At 45.2% G+C, this 22,423-nt stretch overlaps 2 protein-coding genes across 2 annotated transcripts; both read left to right on the top strand.

Annotated features, from left to right (window-relative positions):
- Positions 1-3,197: 3,197 nt before the first annotated feature.
- Positions 3,198-5,283, top strand: LOC113453449 (complexin-4-like). Its single transcript, XM_026724946.2, has 3 exons — positions 3,198-3,382; positions 4,746-4,833; positions 4,950-5,283. Exons 1-3 carry the CDS (start codon positions 3,246-3,248, stop codon positions 5,163-5,165), a joined length of 441 nt encoding a protein of 146 aa, XP_026580731.1. The 5' UTR covers positions 3,198-3,245; the 3' UTR covers positions 5,166-5,283.
- Positions 5,284-8,160: 2,877 nt separating this feature from the next.
- On the top strand, positions 8,161-19,170 carry SCAMP3 (secretory carrier membrane protein 3). The gene is made up of 9 exons (XM_087914093.1): positions 8,161-8,370; positions 12,092-12,169; positions 12,861-12,989; positions 13,993-14,113; positions 14,211-14,339; positions 15,343-15,502; positions 16,153-16,254; positions 16,440-16,557; positions 17,261-19,170. The coding sequence occupies exons 1-9, from the start codon at positions 8,314-8,316 to the stop codon at positions 17,405-17,407; spliced, it is 1,041 nt and encodes a 346-aa protein (XP_087770219.1). The 5' UTR covers positions 8,161-8,313; the 3' UTR covers positions 17,408-19,170.
- Positions 19,171-22,423: the final 3,253 nt, after the last annotated feature.

The raw sequence follows: 22,423 nt of genomic DNA on the forward strand, positions 1-22,423 counted from the left end.
AAATGGTTAAAATGAAGAACACGTTGAAATGAATTGGCTTTCCCCCATTGCCTTTGCTGTGTGAAAAATGGTCACAAAAGTCTCTTTTTTTCCCCCCCCCCAGCGCCCTTGTAACTTCAAACGGTCCGTAAGTGAACCGTTGTAAGTCGAGGATCGCCTGCGTTAGATCTGGAGGTGCAGGCTGTCTTTTCCTGTCTTAAGAAAATATTGTTAATCCCCCGTGGTAAATTTTATATATCACAGCACGAATCCTGGACAGCAAGATTTTTCTCAGCATTAGAAAAAGAAACATTTGCTTAACACCAACAACAATAAAAGCAAAAATGTGATAAAATCAGTAGTGGCTCAGTTAACAAACGCTTAGCAGCTGAAATTCTGGTCGTAAGTCCAGGTATGATGACCCAGGGCGTGGCACAAAGGCAACACAGTCAAAGAAGATTCCCTTTATTATCTCCAACTTTGCCCCCAATGTCCAGTTAAAAGAAAAACTTTCCTAGGAACAGTGGAGGAAATTCAGTCCAAAAACGAAGTACATACAAATTGTAACTAAAAATCCAAACAAACCAAACTGCTGTAATTCACTTGACGGGGCAGGAGAAGGAATTGCAGACTTGAAAGGCCAGCAAAACACACAGTTGGGAAGATGCCAGGAACCCAAATAAGCCACTACAAATCCCGATAAATTCACCATTTGCTCCCAACAACTTGCTGTGCGCAGCTTCCTTTTCTAAACACTGTGTTCCCAGCTGCAGCTAATGAAGGGAATCAGGGCCCTTCCCTCCCCCCGTAAGCCATGCAACCCACGTTGCTCCCTTCTCCCCGTGTGTCCTAGAATGAAGAGGGGGTCGGCCTGGGTCTTCCTCCAAATTCCCTCTCCCTTGTTCTATATCTTCGCTGCTCTGCCCAGCTGGACTTTGCCCTTCCCCAGTTTCCTCCACAGCCAACGGAGCTCCTGCACCCGGCCGCTCAGCCTCCCCCTCCGAGTCAGATTCCAACAGGGGCATCACACCAGAACTATATACCAGCAGCAGCTAATTTGTTATTATTTTTCCCCCCTGTAACTTCTCTGCTGTATTGTTTTCATTGCTGTTTCAGAGAAGAGCATCGAAGCCGGAGACGATTTCAGGCTAAAATCCAGTTCAAGAAAGAAAAGGAAAAAAGTCAGGATTACAGTATATATACCCAGCTCCCTTCCCCCTTCGACGCTCGGTGTAAAGGAGCTTAAAACCCACATCCTGCCAACTGCAGCTGGCGCCTTCAGCCTGTTTCTTATAAACCTTTCATCCCTCTCGGTGGGATTGTGTGTCATCGTGCCGCAAAGGGCCGTCGTTAAGGGTTGGCTTTAGGCGGCAAAGCCCAGGACTTTTCCAACTGCCGTTCTAGTTTTGCTTGACAAGCATTAAGCAATGTTCACACTGGCTTTGGTCAATCTTTGGTTGAGGAATCTTTTCAGTTCGGTCACAGCTGCGGGTACTATTCCTGTTGCCATTATTGTATTACATGTGTTTAGCATTATGTGTCAAGAAATTGTGGGTATCTGTTTATCACATATTTATTATCCATCTAATCTATCACCATCTATATCTATCTATATCACATATTATCTATTATCCATCTAATCTACCATCTATATCACATTTATTATCCATCTAATCTATCACCATCTATCATATATTATCTATTATCTATTATCCATCTAATCTATCACCATCTATATCTATCACATATCTGTTATCCATCTACTATCATTTACCTATATGTATCACATATTATCCATCACCATCTATGCCTACCTGTCTTTCTATCTCCTATTATCTATTATCCATCTAATCTATCACCTATATCTATCACATTTATTATCCATCTAATCAATCTTATCTATATCTATCTATGTATCTATGTATCTATGTATCTATCTATCTATCTATCTATCTATCTATCTATCACCTATCTATCATTATTATCCATCTAATCTATATATCACATTATCTATTATCCATCTAATCTATCACCTATATTTATCACATTTATTATCCATCTAATCTATCTTATCTATCACTGTCTGTCTATATCTATATCCATATTTATATCTATATCTGTCTCTTTGTCTCTCTGTCTGTCTGTCTATCTATCTATCTATCTATCTATCTATCTATCTATCTATCTATCGGAATCTATATCTATATCCATATTTATATATCTATCTACCTGTCTCTCTGTCTCTTTCTCTCTATCTGTCTGTCTATCTATCTGTCTATCGATCTATCTCTCATTATTATCCATCTAATCTATATATCTATCACATATTATCTATTATCCATCTAATCTATCTTATCTATCTATCATGTATTATCTGTTATCCATATCTAGCTATCTAGCTATCTCCTATCTATCCATCTCTATTATCCATCTAATTTTCTAATTTTTTTTCTCTGTGTATTTTTCTCTCTCTTTCTCTCTCTCTCCTTTCTTTTCAATCTTGTCAGATCTTCGGAGACTGCCTGGGCAAAAATCCCTACAGTTTTCTCGACCAGGTTTTTCAGAAAGAGGTCTGCCATTGCCTCCTCCTTAGAGCCGAGAGAAAGTGGCTGGCCCAAAGGTCATCTGAGGCAGGACTAGAACTCCCCGTCTCCCGGTTTCTAGCCTTCGCGCCTTAACCCAAATGGCCTCCCTTCCTCCTACCTCCAGTGCTTCTATTTGTCCTTAAGGTACCACCAGAAGTTGCAGACTGGCTCTCAACCCTAAAAAGTTTGGGATCTGGTTCTCTTGGGCCCAAATCCATTGAGGACTAGTACCTTGCTGTTTTATCTGAGAAAGACTGAATCCCTCAAGCTGTTTGTCCTCCAGACAAGGGCACAAGCTACCTTCCCAACAGCTCCGCTCACCGTACCATCTGTCCCCCGAGTCTCGCCAGCTGTCACACAAGTGGATCAAAGAAATCCTGGTCTCCCCCTGATCTCCACTTAAAAATCTTGAGCAGACAAGGTATTTTTTTTAATCACCCTTCGGCCACGCTGGGAGAGCGAAGATCCGTCTTCTACGGCACGAGAAGCTGAACTACCGGAGGATTGACCTCTTTGTGAGTCCCTCGTTTTTTTTATGGGAAATGAGAGTATCGGTCGGCATTGCGCGGTTCTGACGGAGGGAGAAAGTGTCGGATGCGTCTTTTACGGAGCTGCTTTGCGTTGCTTTTTCAGTCCCGGTTGCCAAACAGCCTCTTCTCCACTCGGCTCCTATCCTGAACCATGAGATCAGGGTTGGGGGACACAGTCAAACAACTGCTGTGCGGCTTCTCCGCGGATTCCGCCAAGGACAAAGATATGGGGGTCCAGAGAAGCCATAGCTGGGAGCCAGTCAAGCTTCAGAGCCACCCAAGACAGAAGTAAGTGTGGTGCGTTGTTCCCATAGAAGTATGATATTTATTTGAAAAGTAATTGCGTGAGATGTTAAGATCGAAATGAATATTAATATTAATGATAGAATTGAATTGGAATGGATTGCTGTTTTAATTATATTATGCATTTATAATTTTTTTCTTTTCTTTTTTTTTCAAGAATACAGTGTGTAGTTTTAGAATGTACCAAGCAGAATCCGAACGGAAGTTATGTATTCTATTAAGTGTTATAATTTTAGGGGAAAGATATAAAGGTGTCGTACTCCAGTCAGTGATTACAGGAGAAATTTAAAAGATAGTAGACAGTTGAAACAGGACAGACAGAGAATATAAGTAGAATGATTTGAACTGAACTGAAATAAATAAAAATGAAGAAAGTTAAAAGAGGGAAGAAGCTATGTAGAAAATGTAGAATAGTAATAAGATATGGAATGGAATATAAAAATGAGCATGAACCTGAATTTGTGTCAGTACGAAGAGATGTAACCCGGGATTACGCTGCTTTCAAAAAAGATATTTTATTTGTATTTCTTTTCCTTTTGTGAAAACTCAAATAAAACTTACAAAAAAAGTAAGTGTGGTGCAGTTCTCCTTTAGGTAGAGACAGGAGTCAGCCAAGCAAACTGTTTGAAACAGAACAGCTAAATTGCTTTGTAAGTAGTTGAGATGGATAGATAGATGGAAAGGACGGTAGGTAGGTAGATAGGTAGATAATAAAATAGATGGAAATAGGAAAGGTACTAGAAACTATGCAGAGAAGAGCAACCAGGATGATGAGGGGACTGGAGGCTCAAACATACGACGGACGGTTGCAGGAACTGGGCCTGGCTAGTCTAGGGAAGAGAAGGACCAGGGGAGACAGGAGAGCATTTTCCAATATTTGAGGGCAGGGGGTTGGACTAGATGACCTACAAGATCCCTTCCAACTCTTAATCTGACTTTAATCTGATTTTAATGGACAAAAGGACTAGGGGAGACAGGAGAGCATCTTCCAATATTTGAGGGGCTGCCCCAGAGAGGAGGAAGGGGTCAAGCTGTTTTCTAAAGCCCCCAAAGGCCAGACAAGGAAGAATGGATGGAAACTGACCAAGGAGAGATTCAACCTGGAAATAAGGAGAAACTTTCTGACAGGGAGAACAATCAACCCATGGAACAGAAGTTGCCCTCGGAAGTTGTGGGAGCACCATCACTTGAGACCTTCAAGAAGAGACTGGACTGCCATTTGTCAGAAATGGTGCAGGGTCTCCCGCTTGGCTGGGGGGAGGGGGTTGGACTAGATGACCTACAAGGTCCCTTCCAACTCTTGCCGTCTTCTTCCTGAAACCCCGTTCTCTTCCTCCTCCTTTGCCAGGGCCGAACGAGACGCAGCCTTCGCCCGACAGAAAACCCAGCGTGCTTCCCTGAGAGCTCATTTGCGGGAGAAATACAACCTCCCAAAGGTGAGACTTTATTTTTTATTTATTTTATTTTGCCTTCTGGACCGGCTTTTCCCAATGCAAATTCCCCGCTCTCTTCCGGCTGACATTTCTGACCTTTCTCTTCCTTCTTCTTTCAGAACCCGGCTGACGAAAAGCAGCTGGGAGCCGCAGGGGCAAAACCTCAGCTTCTGCCCCGAGACTTCCTGAGCATCGTGCAACCCAACGCCGCGCCCTTGCCAGTAGTCCCTCCCAACCTCCCCAGCTTCGGCGGGATCGATTTTGACTCCTGGCAAACGAGCCTCCAGAGCCCAGCGCAGTCTTTCCCACGCCTGGGGCCATGCCGTCTCATGTGAAAGGGCTTTTTCCCTGAGGATATGCAGCCAATACATTGAAATATTTGGGACGGGAGCGGGGTACGGCCGGACTTTTGGAAGGCTGCTTGGACCCACGAACGTTGGAAATGTCTTGGTAGGAAAAAGGGGCTTTGGATGAAGACCCCCTCCATAGGGCTGAGGTGGCTCTGTAGCCCTTGTACAGGTAATCCTCGACTTCCGACCACAACGGAGTCTCAAGGCGTCTGTTGCACAGCGAGACATTGGCCCAGTCCCATTCTACGACCTTTTCTTGCCACGGGTGGTTAAAGAGAATCCCTCCCGTTCACAGAAGTTGTTAAGTGAATCTGGTTTTGCCCTTTGACTTGGCTCGTCAAAATGCAGCCCGTCGTAAGTATGAGTCGGTTGCCAATCATCTCAATTTCAATCACACGAGCAATCGACTCGTCCCCCCCACCCCGAATGATCAAATGGATTATCTGTATTCGGCCAGTGTTGAATTATGCCCGGATCCTTAGAAAGAGGGGGGAAAAAAAGGAGAGTGAGGCGATTAAATAAAAAAAGAAAATTTACTTCTATTTGTACCGCTCCTTCCTAGAAACCAGCCCAAGTTTCTCTTCTCTTTGCATTTTGAAGTAAAAGCCAAAGCAATTGCAAAATTCCTTCCCTTCTTTTGCTCCCAAAATATATATTTTTCCCTCCAAATTGAACGACCTCTTTTCAGATTAGATCTAAAGGCGTTCAGCTTTCATTTGCGGACAGTTTTCCACGTGGGAAGCGCGGCGAGTCTATTATTTTATTTATTGATCCCAATTTTAAGCCTCTGTCTCCTTTGCGTTAGAACCCAGGTACTGTTAATAGAAATGAGAGTTTTGTATTGTTGATTTTAAAGAATAATTTTTATTTTTATTTAAAAAAAAAGAACGCATCAAGGCGGAAGAAAAATGCAGAAATAAAACAATCGTGGATGAGGGGATTGTGAAAAAAGAGGGGTAGAAATGGCAAACATTGAGGTTGGGCAGGCTGGGCCGATTTGCCAAAAGAACAAAAAAATTATTTTTTAAATAAAAGTTTGGAAACTCTTTGGGAACATTTTGCTAAAAACCGGGAGAAAAAGGAACGGGCGATTTTGAGATGTACTGCTTTAAAAAGAGCTCTCTCATTTTGGAAATCTGAAGAATATTGACTAGTTTTCTAACCGCTGCAAAGAAAAACAAGAAATGGATTCTTTACATATTCCCCATGGCTGGCTGGGGAATTCTGGGAGTTGAAAGTCCCCAAGTCTAAAAAGTTGCCCAAAGTTTGGAGACCCCTGATCTTGTGAGGATGCTAACCAAGGTCGGATTAACTCTGAAAAACGGCCCCCTTTTCCACCCCCAGGGCCGTCGTCCCTTCGAACGGTCGCTAAATGAACCGTTGTAAGTCGAGGACTACCTGTACATGACTAACCCCTCTCTCTTCACCGCTGTCCCGAGACTCACACCCACATCCCGCAAGGAAAACCGCCTTCGTCCAACTCCAACCCTTGCCCAGAGACGCTGATTGGAATTAAATCTCTGTATTTATTCGTCAGATTAAAATCCCGTCTTTCCTTGGGCGGCTGCTGAAGGTGGCGTGTTGTGTTTCCTCCTCTTCCGCTTTTTCATACACAACCACACAACTTTGTGAGTGAACTGGGGCGAAGGAAGGTCCGTGATTGATCAGGAAGCTTCACGGTCCTCTTTTCTTTCTCCTCTCCTCTCTTATTCTTTCTCACTTTCTTTTCTCTTTCTCTTCTTTTTCTTTTTCTCCTTTCTTTTCTCCTCTCCTCTCCTTTTCTATTCTCTTTCTTTCTCTTCTCTTTCTCTTCTCTTTTTTCTCTTCTTTCTATTCTCTTTCCATTCTCTTCTTCTCTTTTCTCTTTTTTCTTTCTCTTCTTTTTCTCTTCTCTTCTCTCTCTTCTTTCTTTCTCTTTTTCTTTTCTTCTTTCTTTTCTCTTTCTTTTTATCTTCTCTCTCTTCTCTTTCTTTCTCTTTTTCTTCTCTTTTCTTTCTCATCTTTTCTCTTTTTTCTTTTTCTCTTCTCTCCTTTTTCTCTTCTCTTTCTCTTTTTCTTTCTCTTCTCTTTCTTTTCTTTTTTCTTTTTCTCCTCTCTTCTCTTTCTTTCTTTTTCTCTTCTCTTTCTTTTCTCTTTCTCATCTTTCTTTTCTCTTTCTTTTCTCTTTTTTCTCTTCTCTTTCTCTTCTCTTCTTTTCTATCCTAACTTATCCTATTTTCTATTTGATTCTATATTCTATTCCGTATTTTGTTATTCTTTCTTTTGCCTTCTTCTCTCCTCTCCCTGTCTCTCTCTTGTCTCTCTCCGGATTCACTTAACAACCACGTCACTAACTTAAGAACCGCAGCGGTTCACTTAACCCCCTGTGGTGAGGAAGGTCGCAAAACGGAGCATGACTCACTTAACAACTGCCCTCATGTAGCTAACAGGACTTTTGGCCCTCCCATCCACAAGTCGAGAACTAGCTTACGAAACCTTTTAAGTTGTGGATGGATCCACTAACCACGTTTAAACCTTTTACGCATGTGTGTGTGTGTTTATTGCCTTATTATTATTCGCATGATGAAGTGCATACAGCTGCCCATCTGCCTACAGGCAATCAAGCAACCAGACTTGGTTAAAAAGCAGGGGGTTGGGCTGGATGACCTCCAAGGACCCTCGCAGCTCTGCCATTCCATGAAAGCAATGATGGAAAAGAAGCCTATATAATATAACCAAATCTAAAAGGCATTTCAAAACACAACTCTCTGCAAAAAAAAAAAAAAAGCCCCTTTTCCATTGCTAAAACCCTCATTAAACCAGATTCCCGGACGCTTTTAATCTCGGCTTTCTGACCTGGCGCGGACTACATTTCCCGTCGGTCCCCCTCCCCGCCCTTCCCTCGGCGCGCGCGTGCGCGCGCGCGGGGCGTCGCCCCGCCCCCCGTCCGCCCGTCACGCGCAGGGGAATCCCCACCCAAGCTCGTGGGGGTGACGCGCAGGGCCCGTCGGGCCAATCAGCGTGGAGCGTCTCTCTCTCTCTCTCTCTCTCTCTCTCTCTCTTTCTCTCTCGCTCGCTCTCTGCGGGCAAAGCGGAAGAGGAACGGCAGAGCCCGTCGCGGAGGGAGGGGAGGGAGCGAGGCAGAACAGCGGGCATGAGCCAGAACGGAGGGGGGAACCCTTTCGAGGGGGACGCGGGGAATCCCTTCCAGGTGCGTAGCGTGGGAAAAATAAAAAAGGGGGGAGAGGTTTGGGGTGGGGTGGGGATTCCCCCAGGGGTAGCCGCTCTCTCCCCCACCCTCCGCCCCAATCCGGGGTTTAAGCCGGGGTTAGGCTTGGGCTTAGCCCATGCCAGCCTCTTGATCTCCTCTCTCCCCCCCGCCGCCTCCGCTAACGACAGCCCTGCGAGGTAGGCTGGCTCAAGGAAAGGAATTGGGGTTTTGCCCAGCCCAGGAATTTCTTTGGGTTGAGAAGGGAGAGAGGCTTGAGATGGGGAGGCCAGGCCGAGCCTTTTTGGGGGTGGGGTGGGGGCAGTGGGCCCTCCTGCCGCCCCCCCAACTGTGAGAATGGGAAGGCAAAGGTTCTAGTCCTCAGGGAGGGAGGGGGGGAGAGAGTAGCATGAAAACAGGGCTGGCTTTTTAAATCTTAAGTGACTTCCTGAGGGATGCTCGATTGTCCAAAGGAATGGGGCGGGGAAACCCCTTCCTTCCCTCCCTCCCTCCCTTCCTTCCTTCCTTCCTTCCTTCCTTCCTTTCTTTCTTCCATTTCCATCTGTTTATTCCTTCCTTTCTCCTTCTCTCCCTTCCTTTCTTCCTTCCATTTTTCCATCCTTTCTCTCTTTTCTTTCTCTTTTTATCCGTTTCTCTCATTCCCTCTCTCCCGCCTGCCTGCCTTCCCTCCTTCCTCCTTTCTTCTTCCTTCCTTCCCTCCCTCCCTTCCTTTTTTCCTTCCATCCTTTCTCTCTCTCTTTTCTCTTTTCTTTCTCTTTTCATCTGTTTCTCTCATTCCCTCCCTCCCTCTCGCTTGCCTTCCTTCCCTCCCTCCTCCCTTTTTTCCTTCCATTCTTCTTTCCCTCCCGCTCCTCTCTCCTTCCTTCTCCCCCTCCTTCCTTCCTTTCTCCCTTCCTTCCTTTCTCTCTCTCTTCTTTATCTCTTTTGTCTTCTTCCTCTCTGTTTCTCTGTCTGTTCCTTCCTTCCTTCCTTCCTTCCTTCCTTCCTTCCTTCCTCCCTCCCTCCCTCCCTCCCTCCCTTCCTTCCTTCCTTTCTTCCGTTTCAATCTGTTTATTCCTTCCTTTCTCCTTCTCTCCCTTCCTTTCTTCCTTCCATTCTTCCATCCTTTCTCTCTCTTCTTTCTCTCTTTTTATCTGTTTCTCTCATTCCCTCCCTTCCTCCTTCCTTCTTCCTTCCTTCCGTCCCTCCCTCCCTCCGTCCCTCCCTCCCTTTCTTCCTTCCATTTTTCCATCCTTTCTCTCTTTTCTTTCTCTCTTTTTATCTGTTTCTCTCATTCCCTCTCTCCCGCCTGCCTGCCTTCCCTCCCTCCCTCTTTTCTTCTTTCTTCCTTCCCTCCCTCCCTCCCTTTTTTCCTTCCATCCTTTCTCTCTCTCTATTCTCTCTTTTCTTTCTCTTTTCATCTGTTTCTCTCATTCCCTCCCTCCCTCTCGCTTGCCGCCTTCTTCCTTCCTTCCCTCCCTCCTCCCTTTTTTCCTTCCATTCTTCTTTCTCTCCCTCTCCTCTCTCCTTCCCTCTCCCCCTCCTTCCTTCCTTTCTCCCTTCCTTCCTTTCTCTCTCTCTTCTTTATCTCTTTTGTCTTCTTCCTCTCTGTTTCTCTGTCTGTTCCTTCCTTCCTTCCTTCCTTCCTCCCTCCCTCCCTCCCTCCCTCCCTTCCTTCCTTCCTTCCTCCCTTCCTTCCTTCCCACCATTCTTGAGCTTCATCATAGTTTGGCAAGTAAGCCACCATGGAGCCCAACCCACAAAAAACCATCTTTAAGGACAATGAGCCAAGCTGCTCAAAATATTACCCTTTATCGGGAATCGAACTCTTTATTTCTGCTTTGCTGCGTTTCAGCTGAATTAGCGTTGGAATAACCAGCCTGGCAACCGGCTGTTTATCGGTTCTATTCATTACGAAGTGGCGGGGGGAGAGAAATTAGCAAAATTTTGTCTTTTGCTGACGAGATAAAAGAGCGTTTATATTTATCACACAATCACCCCTTTAACTGCACAACAACACTCTTATTTGGCCAAAGCCATTCAGGACTTTGGTCCCTTTTTGGATAATAACAAATTTATTTTTTAAAAGCGTGGGAGGAAGGAGAAACCACATTTGGGATAGAAAAAGAGACGCTTCAAATAATGTTGCTTTTTTGCCTCTATCTTGGCTTTATTTTGGCCTCCTTTGGAATACTCTGGTTTCTGGGAAAAAAAGTCACAGAACATTTTTTACTACTTCCTTATTTAAAGCCAGCAGAGATTTGGGGCAAACCACTTTTTGGGGATGGGGGAAGGGAGAAAAGAGGGTGTCGAAATAATATTTCCCCAACCTATTTCACAATAAATAGGCAATGAATAACGTGGCTGACCTTGTTTGCTAATAAAGTCTATTGTGGGGTTTTATTTTCCCCTCCTCTTGCGTGACATGCAATTGGCGAAAAGTAAATAAAAGATTTTAACTTGTTTTTTTAAAAAAAACTTTGAAAAAAAGTTTTCTCCGAAAGGGTCTATGAGCTGGGCATGGCCTGGATGGAGCCTTCAGTTTCAGGAGCAGGCTATCTTTAACTGCAACTTAGAGCCTACCTGAAATCACCAGCTGGAGAAGAAAGACGTGGCGGGTTAAAAATGCAAATAAAATGCAATTTCACGAGGAACGTTCCTGAAGAATTGTTTGGGAGAGAGCCCCGTGGCCCTAAATCGGGTGGAATCTGCTTAGATCTTTCTTCCCGATTAGCAGATTTGATCAAAGAGGCCTTTAATATGGGATATTCTGTCTGATCTAAATATCAGAAATCCTGGGATGTATATGCTGTTGTCATCATGAATTTCTGCATTAAGCCAGGTTTCAGTAAAACAGAGAACTGCTGAGTTGTAGAAATCCTAATTGCACCTATTTCAAAGGAGTATTTCATCCATCTTGTTAGCAAGTGAGCCTTGCTAACATATTTGCCTCTCAGGAAGGGAGTTGCGGCTCACAAAATCCCGTGATAGAGACAGACCTCGAATTACAACCACAATTGATCCCAGAATGTCTGTTGCTAAGTGAGATAGTTATTAAGTGAATTTTTTTTTCTCACTTTATGACCTTTTTTGTGCCAGACTGGTTTAAGTGAATCACAGCGGTTGCTGAATTAGTCACCAGGTTGTTAAGTGAATCTGGCTTCCTAACTTTGCTTGTTAAGATCAGGATCATATGACCCCGTCATAAATACAAGTCAGTTGCCAAGCATCTGAATTTTGATCACACAGCCATGAGGATTCTGCAACGGTCGTAAGTGTGAAAATAGGTCCTTAAGTCCCTTCCTTTTTTCAGTGCCGTTTTAACATCGAACGGTTGCTAAACGAATAAGTCAAGAATTGTCTGTGTGTATATTTATACACACACGTATATTTTGTGTGTGTGTACTTTTTGTTGAAAAAAATATTTTCCAAGGAAAAGAAAAACAAGGATAATAAAAAGAGGAAAGAGAGAGAGAGAGAGAGAGAGAGAGAGAGAAGAAACAGGGAACGAAATACATCAAGGAAAAGAAGAAAAAATTACAATATGTGAGGAAGCCATTTCTTGTTTTCCTTTGCAGCTGTTAGAAACCTAGTTAATAGTCTTCAGATTTCCAAACCCAAAACTTGGGTTGGTTTCTAGGAAGGAGTGGTACAAATATAAATAAATTTTCTTTTTTTTATTTAATCAACTCACTCTCTCTTTTTTTTTTCCCCCTCCTTTAAGGATCCAGGCATAATTCAACACCGGCCGAATACTGATTATGCTACCCTGGATGTATATAATCCTTTTGATAATTCGGGGGTGAGTCGATTGCTCGATCTTTGAGGGAATTGGGCGGGGGGGGGGTTTGCTGTGTTTGCATTTTATGGGCCTTCTGGCTTTGCTTTCAATGGGGATATCCTTGCAGCGGCTCCCTCTCCGGGCTTTCAGAATCTGCCTTCATGAGGTCTAGAAACATGAGCTGGCTTTTCTTTCTAGGAGCAGCTGTGTTTCCCCGCCACTAAAGATGGCTTTTGTTCATTTCTTCATGCAAGGCATTTGAGGCTTTCAAGAAGAGATTGGACTGCCATTTGTCAGGCATGGTGTAGGTGGTGGTGGGGGTTGGACTAGATGACCTACAAGGTCCCTTCCAACTCTGATTATCTGTAATCTAATCTGATTTGTCAATCGGAGTGAGCTGCAAGGCCCCGGTTGGAATTTCAGTACTGCTCCAAATCCACCAGGGGTCCCTAATTTGTGTTCTTAGCCTCAGTGTTCCCCACCTGTAAAATGGGTATAATGCAGATTCGACCGCCTGCCGGGAAAGATTACACAGCTACAGGAGCTACAAAGTTGTTATTTCATGCTTTTTAAGAGGAAGCACCCGGGATTTGGAATTCCACCTGATTTATAACTTACGACTACAGCTGGAAACTTGTTAAATGAGTCGCATTCTGCAGAAATTTGAGATTTCTCTCTCTTTTTTTTTTCCCCACCCCTTGTCTTGGGGTAGCTTCCCCCGCCATACCAGCCCTCGCCCTCGGCTCCCACCATCCCTTCTGTGCCCACAGTTCCTGCCGTGGAGGTGCCCAAGAAAAACAACAATGCGGAGCCCAAAAATTACGGCTCGTACGGGACACAGGTAAGGAGAGAGAGAGAATGAGAGAGAGAGAGAGAGAGAGAGAGAGAGAGAGAGAGAGCATATTCTGAAGAGGTAAAACGTTGAAATATTGGTAGAAATAGAAAAGTAAATTTTGGGCTAAAACTGGCAAAAAATATTTGGGGTGAAATTGGCGGTTTGGTCTAGTGGGGAAGGTTCCAGGCTAGAAAGCAGTTCCATTTTAGGCATGAAAGCCAGCTGAATAACTTTGGGCAAATCACCAGGAGGTAGTGAGTTCTAGTTCCGCCTTCGGCATGAAAGACAGCTGGGTGACTTTGCGCCAATCACCAGGAGACTAGGAGTTCTGGTCCCGCCTTCGGCATGAAAGACAGCTGGGTGACTTTGCGCCAATCACCAGGAGACTGGGAGTTCTGGTCCCGCCTTAGGCATGAAAGACAGCTGGGTGACTTTGCACCAATCACTAGGAGACTGGGAGTTCTAGGGGTAGGATAATGAAAAAAAGATTCTCCCACTCAAATGCTTTGCAGTTAATTGGACGCTTCCAAGCTGCCTTGAAGTACATCGGGCAGCTACCCTCTACGCAGCCAGCACTGGGTGGCACTGCCGCTCCATCCCATCATTCTAAAACATTTCTATGGTATTTTTAGAGTTGCCTAAAGGGAGGGTGGAGTAGTGCGGCAGCTTGGAAACCAAAAGTGCATTCCATAAATGTTTTCAAAGTCACTAGGGGACTGAAGTTTCTGCCGTGCAAAAATCTAACTGGAGAGCCTGACTGATGGCTCTGGGCTATGGAGGTGTCCCATTGGAGGATATGAATTAGGATACACCCAGGAGATGGAGGGAAAACCGGGGTCAAAGGTGACGATGAACTATGCGTCTGTAGAGTCGGCTGCACCCAAGCAGTGCTGGCATGTTTACTCTCAATAAATCCTTTTGAAGTTTTGGAAGCTTGGCTCGAGACTCAGGATTTCATTGGGGGGCAACTCCCGGAATCCTGACACATTCTGTTTTTTTCCCCGTGAAGGAAGCAGCCACCGCAGCTAAGGCCGACCTCTTAAAACGCCAGGAAGAGTTGAATCGGAAAGCCGAAGAGCTGGACCGGAGAGAGAGGGAGCTGCAGAACGCGGCCTTGAGCAGTGGAACAGGTAATAACGGCGTCCTTTTTCCGGGCGTCCTTCCCCAAATTCACCTCCCCCCCCCAAAAAAAATCCCCTCCCCACCTTTTCCTTCCTGTGTTTACAGCCAAGCCGAACAATTGGCCCCCGCTGCCTTCCTTCTGCCCCGTGAAGCCCTGTTTCTACCAGGATATTTCCGTCGAAATTCCCGTGGAATTCCAAAAAACGGTCACCATCATGTACTACCTTTGGATGGGTAAGCAATCTCCAACCTTTTTTTAAAATATCTATATATCTATATCTATTTGTTTTCTGAGGTTCTCGAGGGTATTTGTATGTAGATCTTTGGTTATTCGGGTTTTCTCCCGCGTAAGATTGGAAGTATCTAGGCGACGTTTCGATGAAGTCTCATTCATCATCTTCAGGCTTGTGTCTTCGGCTCTGTGCGAGAAGCACAGAGCTGAAGACACAAGCCTGAAGATGATGAATGAGACTTCATCGAAACGTCGCCTAGATACTTCCAATCTTACGCAGGAAAAAAACCAAATAACCAAAGATCCACATCTATATCTATATGTATATATATATATGTGTGTATATATATGTTTATGTATATGTACGTATTTTATGTACGTGCGGGCAAGTCCTTGACTTACAGCAGTTCGTTTTTAGTGACCGTGTTTGCAGTTACGGCGGCACTGAACAAAAAGGGACTTTAGGACCGTGGTTTGCCCTGGCTTATTCCTCACAGTCACAGCGATCAAAATTTTAGACGCTGTCAGGATTCCGGCAGTTGCCCTGAATTAAATCATGAGCCTCGAGCCAAACTTCCAAAATTTAAAGAGGAATTTATTGGGAGTTCACATGCCAGCACTGCCTAGGTGTAGCCGACTCTACAGACACATAATTCATTGTCACCCTTGATCCTGGGTTTCTCCCCCACCCCCTGGGTGTATCATAATTCATATTCTCCAATGGGAAACCTCCATAGCTCAGAGTCATCAATCATGCTCTCCGGTTAGATCTTTGCACGGCAGAAACTTCAGTCACCTAGTTACTATCTTTGAAAACGTTTATGGAATGCGCTTTCGGTTTCCAAGGTGCCGCACTGCTCTTTCAAACCCCTTTCTCCCCCTACCCGTCTGTTGTCAACTCTAAAAAGACCCGAGAAATAATTTTATGAGTTGACACAGTTGCTGATCAGTGTGTTTTTCTGGTGTGCCATTTTATTATTTTAATTTCCATTGAATGTTTGACAGCCAGCACGGTGGGCCTTTTCATCAACTTCCTGGCCTCGCTGATCTGGTTCTGCGTGGATTCCACGGGCGGTTCCGGATTCGGCCTCTCCATCCTCTGGGCCTTGATTTTCACGCCTTGCTCCTTCATGTGCTGGTACCGGCCCATGTACAAAGCTTTCCGGTACGTCGGCATCGCGTCGCTCTTACTTGGTGGGCCTGCGGGTAGGAATCAGCCGTGGCTTAGATCAGGCTTTTAAGAGAAAGCGGGGGAAACGAGGTGGCAAACTAGAACTCGCCAGGAGACGGAGAGTTCTAGTCCTGCATTAGGCACAAAAGCCAGCTGGGTGACTTTGGCACAATCACCGGGAGACGGAGAGTTCTAGTCCTGCATTAGACGCAAAAAGCGGGCTGGGAGAATTTAGGCTAATCACTGGGAGACGGTGATTTCTAGTCCCTCCTTAGACATGAAAAAATAGTTGGGTGACTTTGGGACAATTACCAGGAGACGCTGAGTTCTAGTTCTACTTTAGACACAAAAGCCAGCTAGGTGACTTTGTACCAGGCCGTGAGTGCTAGTTCTAGACCTGAAAACCAGCTGGTTGACTTCGGGCCGGTCCCCCCCTTCTCCACTCAACCCTGTGTTGCGGTGGTGAAAATCGGTGTGTTATTGTTTATGTTCACCGTCTTGAATTATTTGTAGACATAGTAAAAGCGCGGCGCAAATAAAATAAAAAATAAAATACGGGCGAGCACTGTTGGTTTTCCTCCATATCTCTCTCTCTCTCTCTCTCCCTCCCTCCCTTTCTCTCTCTCTCCCTCCTTCGATGGCAGGAGTGACAGCTCTTTCAACTTCTTCGTCTTCTTCTTCATCTTCTTCGCCCAAAACGTGATGTACGTCCTGCAAGCCGTTGGGATTCCCGGTTGGGGCTTCAGGTAAGGGACGGATCCTAAAACGGAATCTGGTCAGGTTGGGTCGGCGCCTAGATCCGAGGTGCATCTTTGCTTCTCGGCTCCCAAATTTCGAGAGCGAGCAGATCCAGCAGTGATTTGTCCAACGTGGCGCGGCCCTGTCTTCCTTCTTTGGAAGTTTTGATTTCCTCTGTTTTCCTGTCCCACAGCGGTTGGATTATCACCTTCGTCGCCCTGAAAAATCACCCAGGGGTGGGCATTTTCATGATCCTTGTCTCCGTGTTGTTCACCATCGTTGCCGGGCTGGGCATCATCATGTTGAAACGGGTGAGTAGAGCAGAAAGCAGCGGTAGTCCTTGTCGCGTGACCACAACGGGGCTCTGAATTTCCGCGGCTAAGCAGAGACTCCGGTGAAGTGAACGTCGCCTTAGTTTATGGCTTTTCTGGCCACGTCTCTGAAGGGAACTGCGTGTCAACTCATAAAATATTTCTAGGGTCTTTTTAGAGTCGCCAACAGAAAGGAAGGGGGGGGAGCAGTGTGGCAGCTTGCAAACCAAAAGTGCATTCCGTAAACGTTTTCAAAGATAGTAACTAGGTGACTGGAGTTTCTGCCGTGCAAAATTCTAACCGGAGAGCTTGATGGACGGCTCTGGGCTATGGATGTGTCCCATTGGAGAATATGAATTATGATACACCCAGAGGGGTGGGGGTAAAACCAGGGTCAAGGGGGACAATGAATGACGTGTCTCAGAGTCAGTTGCACCGAAGCCGAAGGCATGGTTACTCCTAATTCTTTTGAAGTTTTGGAAGTTTGGCTCAAGACTCAGGATTTAAATGGAGGGTAACTGCCGGAATCGGACACCGCGGCTGTTAGTTAAGTTAGTCAGACAGCTGATGAATCCAGCTCGTCAGAAGGCCGCAAAAGGGGATCCCGCGACTCCGGGAACTCTGCCACCGTCGTAAATGTGAGTCCGTGGCATGTCCACCACCACCATCTCCCCCGGCTGACCTTACTTCTCTTCTCCCGCAGATCCACTCCCTTTACCGCCGCACGGGCGCCAGCTTCCAAAAGGCCCAGGCCGAATTCACCGCCGGCGTTTTGTCCAACCAGGCGGTCCGCACGGCCGCAGCCAACGCCGCAGCTGGGGCGGCTTCCAACGCTTTCCAGGCCCCGTAAAAGGAACTGTGACCCGCAGGTTGTCATCCGTCGGCTGACTTCTCCGGACTCCTTCACCAAAACGAACCTCCCCATCCCCTCAAAATGCACGGCCTTGAAAAACCTTCCTGTCCCCTACCCCTGAAATCACCACGTTTGTGCTGATTTCGAGTCTGGGATCTCGGCAGGGAAACCCGCGACGGATCCACCACCACCCACGCTCCGGCTGCACTGAACTCTGAAGATCACTGATTCCCTGAAGACGGCTTGAATCTTCCCTCCTTCCGCCTGAAAATTTACAGAGGATCCAGCCACTTATGTATTTCTGCTTGTGACTTCTCCGATTTGCCCAAACCGGAAGGAACAGGGGCCTTTTCCTTCCTGCTCGTGTGCCCCCCAAAAAAAAAATATTTGGCTTTTCTCTTTCGCCTTCAATCCTGTCGGGAGCTGATCCTCCCCAAATTAATTTTAAGTTTCCTTTCATCTCCCTGCTGCAGAAAATCCCCTATTTTCTGCAAATTTGCTAAGCCCAACATGCCCCTCCACCATTCGTACATTCCTCCTATTTAAGGCAGTTTTTTTTCTTCTCACCCTTAAGCATCTTTTAAGAAGCGTGGACTTCCAACTCCCAGAGTTCTCCAGGCTGGCTGGGGAATTCTGGGAGTTGAAGTCTCCACATGCCCTCTTAAAATCCCCACCCCCTCAAGAGACACCGCCGAAGTGAATCCATCCGTAGAATTCTGCTCAATGCCCGTCGAAATAAAGACGGCCTTTTCGAGCTTTTTTTTTTTCTTCTTCTTACGCTACCCTAAGCCGTGGGTTTTCCAAACTCGGTCAACTTTTAAAAGCGTGTGGACTTCAACTCCCAGGATGCTCCCTGGCTGGCTGGGAATTCTGGGAGTTGAAGTCCAACCTTCTTCAAAGTTGCTTAGATTGAAAAAAAATTGCTTTTTTTAAAAAAAAATTTCTCTCTCTCTTTTATTTTGATCTCTCCTGCCACTGCTGGCCGCTGGGAGGTGAATTCCCTTTTTTTAAAAAAGAAAAAATTCATTTTATTAGCAACGGGAATAATTTTATTTGGCTCAAAAGCTACCCCTGGCCTCTTAAGATCGCTTTTTCGGCCTCTATGGTGCCTTCTTTTTTTGTTATTGATCTTTTGGGGTTTCTTTTTCTTCCAAGTTCTCACGCCGCCCAGTGTCGGAGTTAAAAGGGCTGTTTTTTGTTGTTTTTTTTGCGGACGAATAAATTCTCCAATCCCCCCAAAATTTGAGAATTGGGATATCAGAAACAACCTGAAGTCTTTCATCTTGGACTGCTTCTCTTTTTTTTCGGAGCCTGTCAGAGGCAGGACGGATGGAGGCTCCCGGCTTTAATTTTGGCCACGTTTGGGGGGTCCTTTGATGTGTTCCTAACTTGGGAATGTATAGTTCTCCGCCGTGTCTCTTTTGCTGTGTCTGTGAATTCCTCCACATTTCTACATCCTCTTTATTTGACTTGCTTGGCCCCCAAACCTAACTGGTAGCCCCTCTCGTCTCCCCTTTGTTGGTATCTGAAATTTCAGAGCCTCCCCAAAAGTTTTCCCATGTCTCCCCTTCTTCTTCGCACTCTGTCTCCTTCCAAGGATTCGCGTCCCGCGTCTGTAAATGTGTAAAAACATGATATTCCCCTGTGCATCTTCCCATTTATTATTATTATTATTAATATTATTATTTTTTTGCTGTGACAAGCGCAAGACAAGAGTATGGAATTTTATTTAAGGAATAAAACTACATTTTATCTCCGTGGTTTTCAGCCAGCCATGGTTTTCCTGGGGAAAAGATGGCTTCTGGTGGGTCAGGAATCTTCCCAGACCCTTCCTCAAGGGTTTATCTGGTTTTAATGGGAAGGAGCTGCTTGGAGGGCCATGCTGTTGTGGTCTGCTGGAGGCCCTGCAGAGCTGGCAGCAGAGTCGGACAGTGGGGAGGGACGTGGGCCAGTCCTGGAGTCTGGGGAGGACTCGGACAAGGGTCCTGCGCCTGACACAGAGATGGGGCCAGGGCCATCTGTGAGTTATGCGCCGACTCCGGAGCCTCCAGAATCTGACAGCCGCGAGGTAGAGGAATAGCGGGAGCCTGTTCCCAGGGCGCGCATGCACAGAGCTGCCCGAAGGCAAGAACAGTTAAGACAAAAGGGGCAACTGGGGAGTAAGTCTTGGAGGTGACTGGCCCCTCTCATAAGACATAAAGGAGGAACAAAGGGAGAGGAGCCTTTGCAGGAAGCAACTATTCGTTCTGGTGGGTTTAAACTCTGTGCTCCGTTTGGCGTTGTACAGCCAGTTGGCAATTTAGTTGTTAGCAGCATTTCAAAGGGAGAATAAAGGTGGGTGCTTATCAGCTTTATCCCGAAGGATTGTGGCAGACTTCCGTTGGACTATTCACAAACTGGGACTCACGACGGCTGTGAATGCATGTAATTCACAGCCATTGAAATTTTAAAAAGGGGTTTTGGGACTTAACTGTGTGATTTGTTACTGTTTTAGGAAGCCTTGGTGACAACAGATGCATGGGAAAGTCAGCCCAAGTTTTGATTCAAAGAAGCCTTAAAATCTCAACATTTCCCCTACCTGTGCAGGTACTCCTTGATTTACAGCCATGTTTAAGCCCGGAGTTCAATCATGGTTGTAAGTCAAGGACCATCTGGCTAATGAAACATTGGCAAACCAACAACTATTTTTTTTAACAGATTAACAGAGTTGAAAGGAACCTTGTAGGTCATCTAGTCCAGCCCCCTGCCCAGGTAGGAGACCCTACACCATTTCTGACAACTTCAGGGAGTACCAAGATGCCCACCAATTAAAAGTGCTTTTTCTCAATATTCAAATTTCAAACAAACTTGAATGAAACCCAGTTTTTTGCACTTCAACTGTGGAGTAACAAAACAGGCTGGGTTGTTACAGAAAGGCACACCCCTCTCCCGAGTAATCTAGGTTAAAACCTAGTTAACCAAGTCGCGCAAATGCCTTGCCAAAACTTTTTACTAACATAGTTAAAAATACTGTGCTGGATGGGGCTTGCAGGAAGCTGGCTAGTCCACCAGAGGGCGCTGATGTTTAGATCCAGGATTGCAAGGGGATTAATTTAATTAATTAATTAAGAAAAACGTCCCCCCAAAATAATGATAATTTACGATTATTATAAATTTACATTGCTTTTTTTACAATGTTCCATCAATGTGTGAATAATTCATGGTTACGATTTATGTGACGGCATAGCTCCCAAATAACCAGGTCAACCGAATGGATGGTTAAAAATAAAAATAAAAAACCAGTTTTTCTTAATTCTGGATTTTAGTGAGCAAAAAGTTAGTTTGGCTAAAAAATATATATATAATTTGGAGTAGGGGGAATGGGGATGAAAAGGTGGCCTCTCCAGCGAGGCTTCATTCATTAGTATTAAGCATAATTTTGTTCTTGGCTTTTTAAAAGAGACTTGTAACGTAGCCAAGTTGAATGGGGAGTAAATTTTCTCCTGATTTTTAGCATGTTTTTTTTTTTTGCTTTTTTTCACGGCTGTGTTGATTGTTCGCAAGTTAGGGCCGATGAAGAAAGAAAATTACCTTAGCGGTTAGGTAGTTAAAGTATTGCTAATAGGAAGAGAGAGAGAGAGAGAGACCCATTTACCAGACGAAAAAACAATTTTTGCTGCCGATAGGAATAAAACGCAGCTTCGTCGCGAATAAGAAGCCACCGCTTTACAACGTGACATTTCGGAGAAATTAAAAGTTGAAAGGAAACGTCGGTTTAAGGAGCTGGGGATGATTGTGAAAAGAAAGTGGCTTTTTGCTGGGGCCTGTTTGAAATTCCCATCAGCTAGGATTTAGCCGCAGAGTCGAAAAGATTGCGAAAATTGGCAATGGATCTCATTCCATTAGCAAAGAGATCTCACGGGAAACATTTTCCCAGCAGGCTTCTATCCTGTATGGCTCCTGATGGATCAAAGCATCTACTCAAAACATTTTGTTTCCAGGCATAACCAAAGGATGCTAATTGGATCCCTCTAGAGAAAGGAGGGAGGGAGGGAGAAAGAGAGGGAGAGAGAGAGATGGAGAGAGAGAGAATAGGAAAGAGAGAGATGGAGAGAGAGAGAGAGGGAGGGAGAAGGAGAGAGATGGAGAGCTAAATGGAGAGATGGAGAGAGCTAGAGGAGAGATGGAGGGAGATGGAGAGATGAAGAGAGAGTTGGAGAGAGGGAGAGGGAGGGAGGGAGGAAGGGAGAAAGAGAGATGGAGAGCTATGGAGAGCTAAATGGAGAGATGGAGGGAGAAAGATGGAGAGATGGAGAAAGATGGAGAGATGGAGAGAGGGAGGGAGAGAGGGAGAAGGAGAGCTATGGAGAGCTAAATGGAGAGATGGAGAGAGAGATGGAGAGATGGAGAAAGATGGAGAGATGGAGAGAGAGATGAGAGGTGGAGAGAGATGGAGAGAAAGATGGAGAGAGATGGAAAGAAAGAGATGGATATAGATAGATAGATAGATAGATGATCGATAGATGATAGATAGATAGATAGATAGATAGATAGATAGATAGATAGATAGATAGATAATTTGCAGATAGACTGCCTCTGTCTAGGGAGGGTTGCCAGAGAAGTCAGGCATCTCCCCTGCCAAAGTCTCTGCGAGCAGAAATTAGGTGAACAGCGTTTTATTTTTTCAGATGCTAAATGGACTCCGGAGGCACGAATCCGTTGTAAAAGTTTTTTTTTTTTTTTAAAGTACTTGTCGCAAAATTTGAAGACTTAACAAGGAGACAAGATTGCAAACCAGATCTGAATTTTTCAGCAGTTTGAAAATGGGTTCCAGAGGCCTGAGTCGTTTTTTTACTTGTTTGGTGTTTTTTTTAAAAAATAATTTTTAAAGGCATCGTTGCAAAATGATGGAATTCGAACCAAAAACGAGAAGACGGAGACGAGATTTGCAGAGCAGGTCTGAATTTTTTTTTTTTCAGTGTTTTTCAAATGCTTGGTCGGAGCTCCAAAGGGCCCCAAAACAAGTTTTTTTTT

Source organism: Pseudonaja textilis, chromosome 16 (genome assembly GCF_049901715.1).
Source record: "Pseudonaja textilis isolate UNSWEBS1 chromosome 16, rPseTex1.2, whole genome shotgun sequence".
Lineage (NCBI taxonomy): Eukaryota > Metazoa > Chordata > Lepidosauria > Squamata > Elapidae > Pseudonaja > Pseudonaja textilis.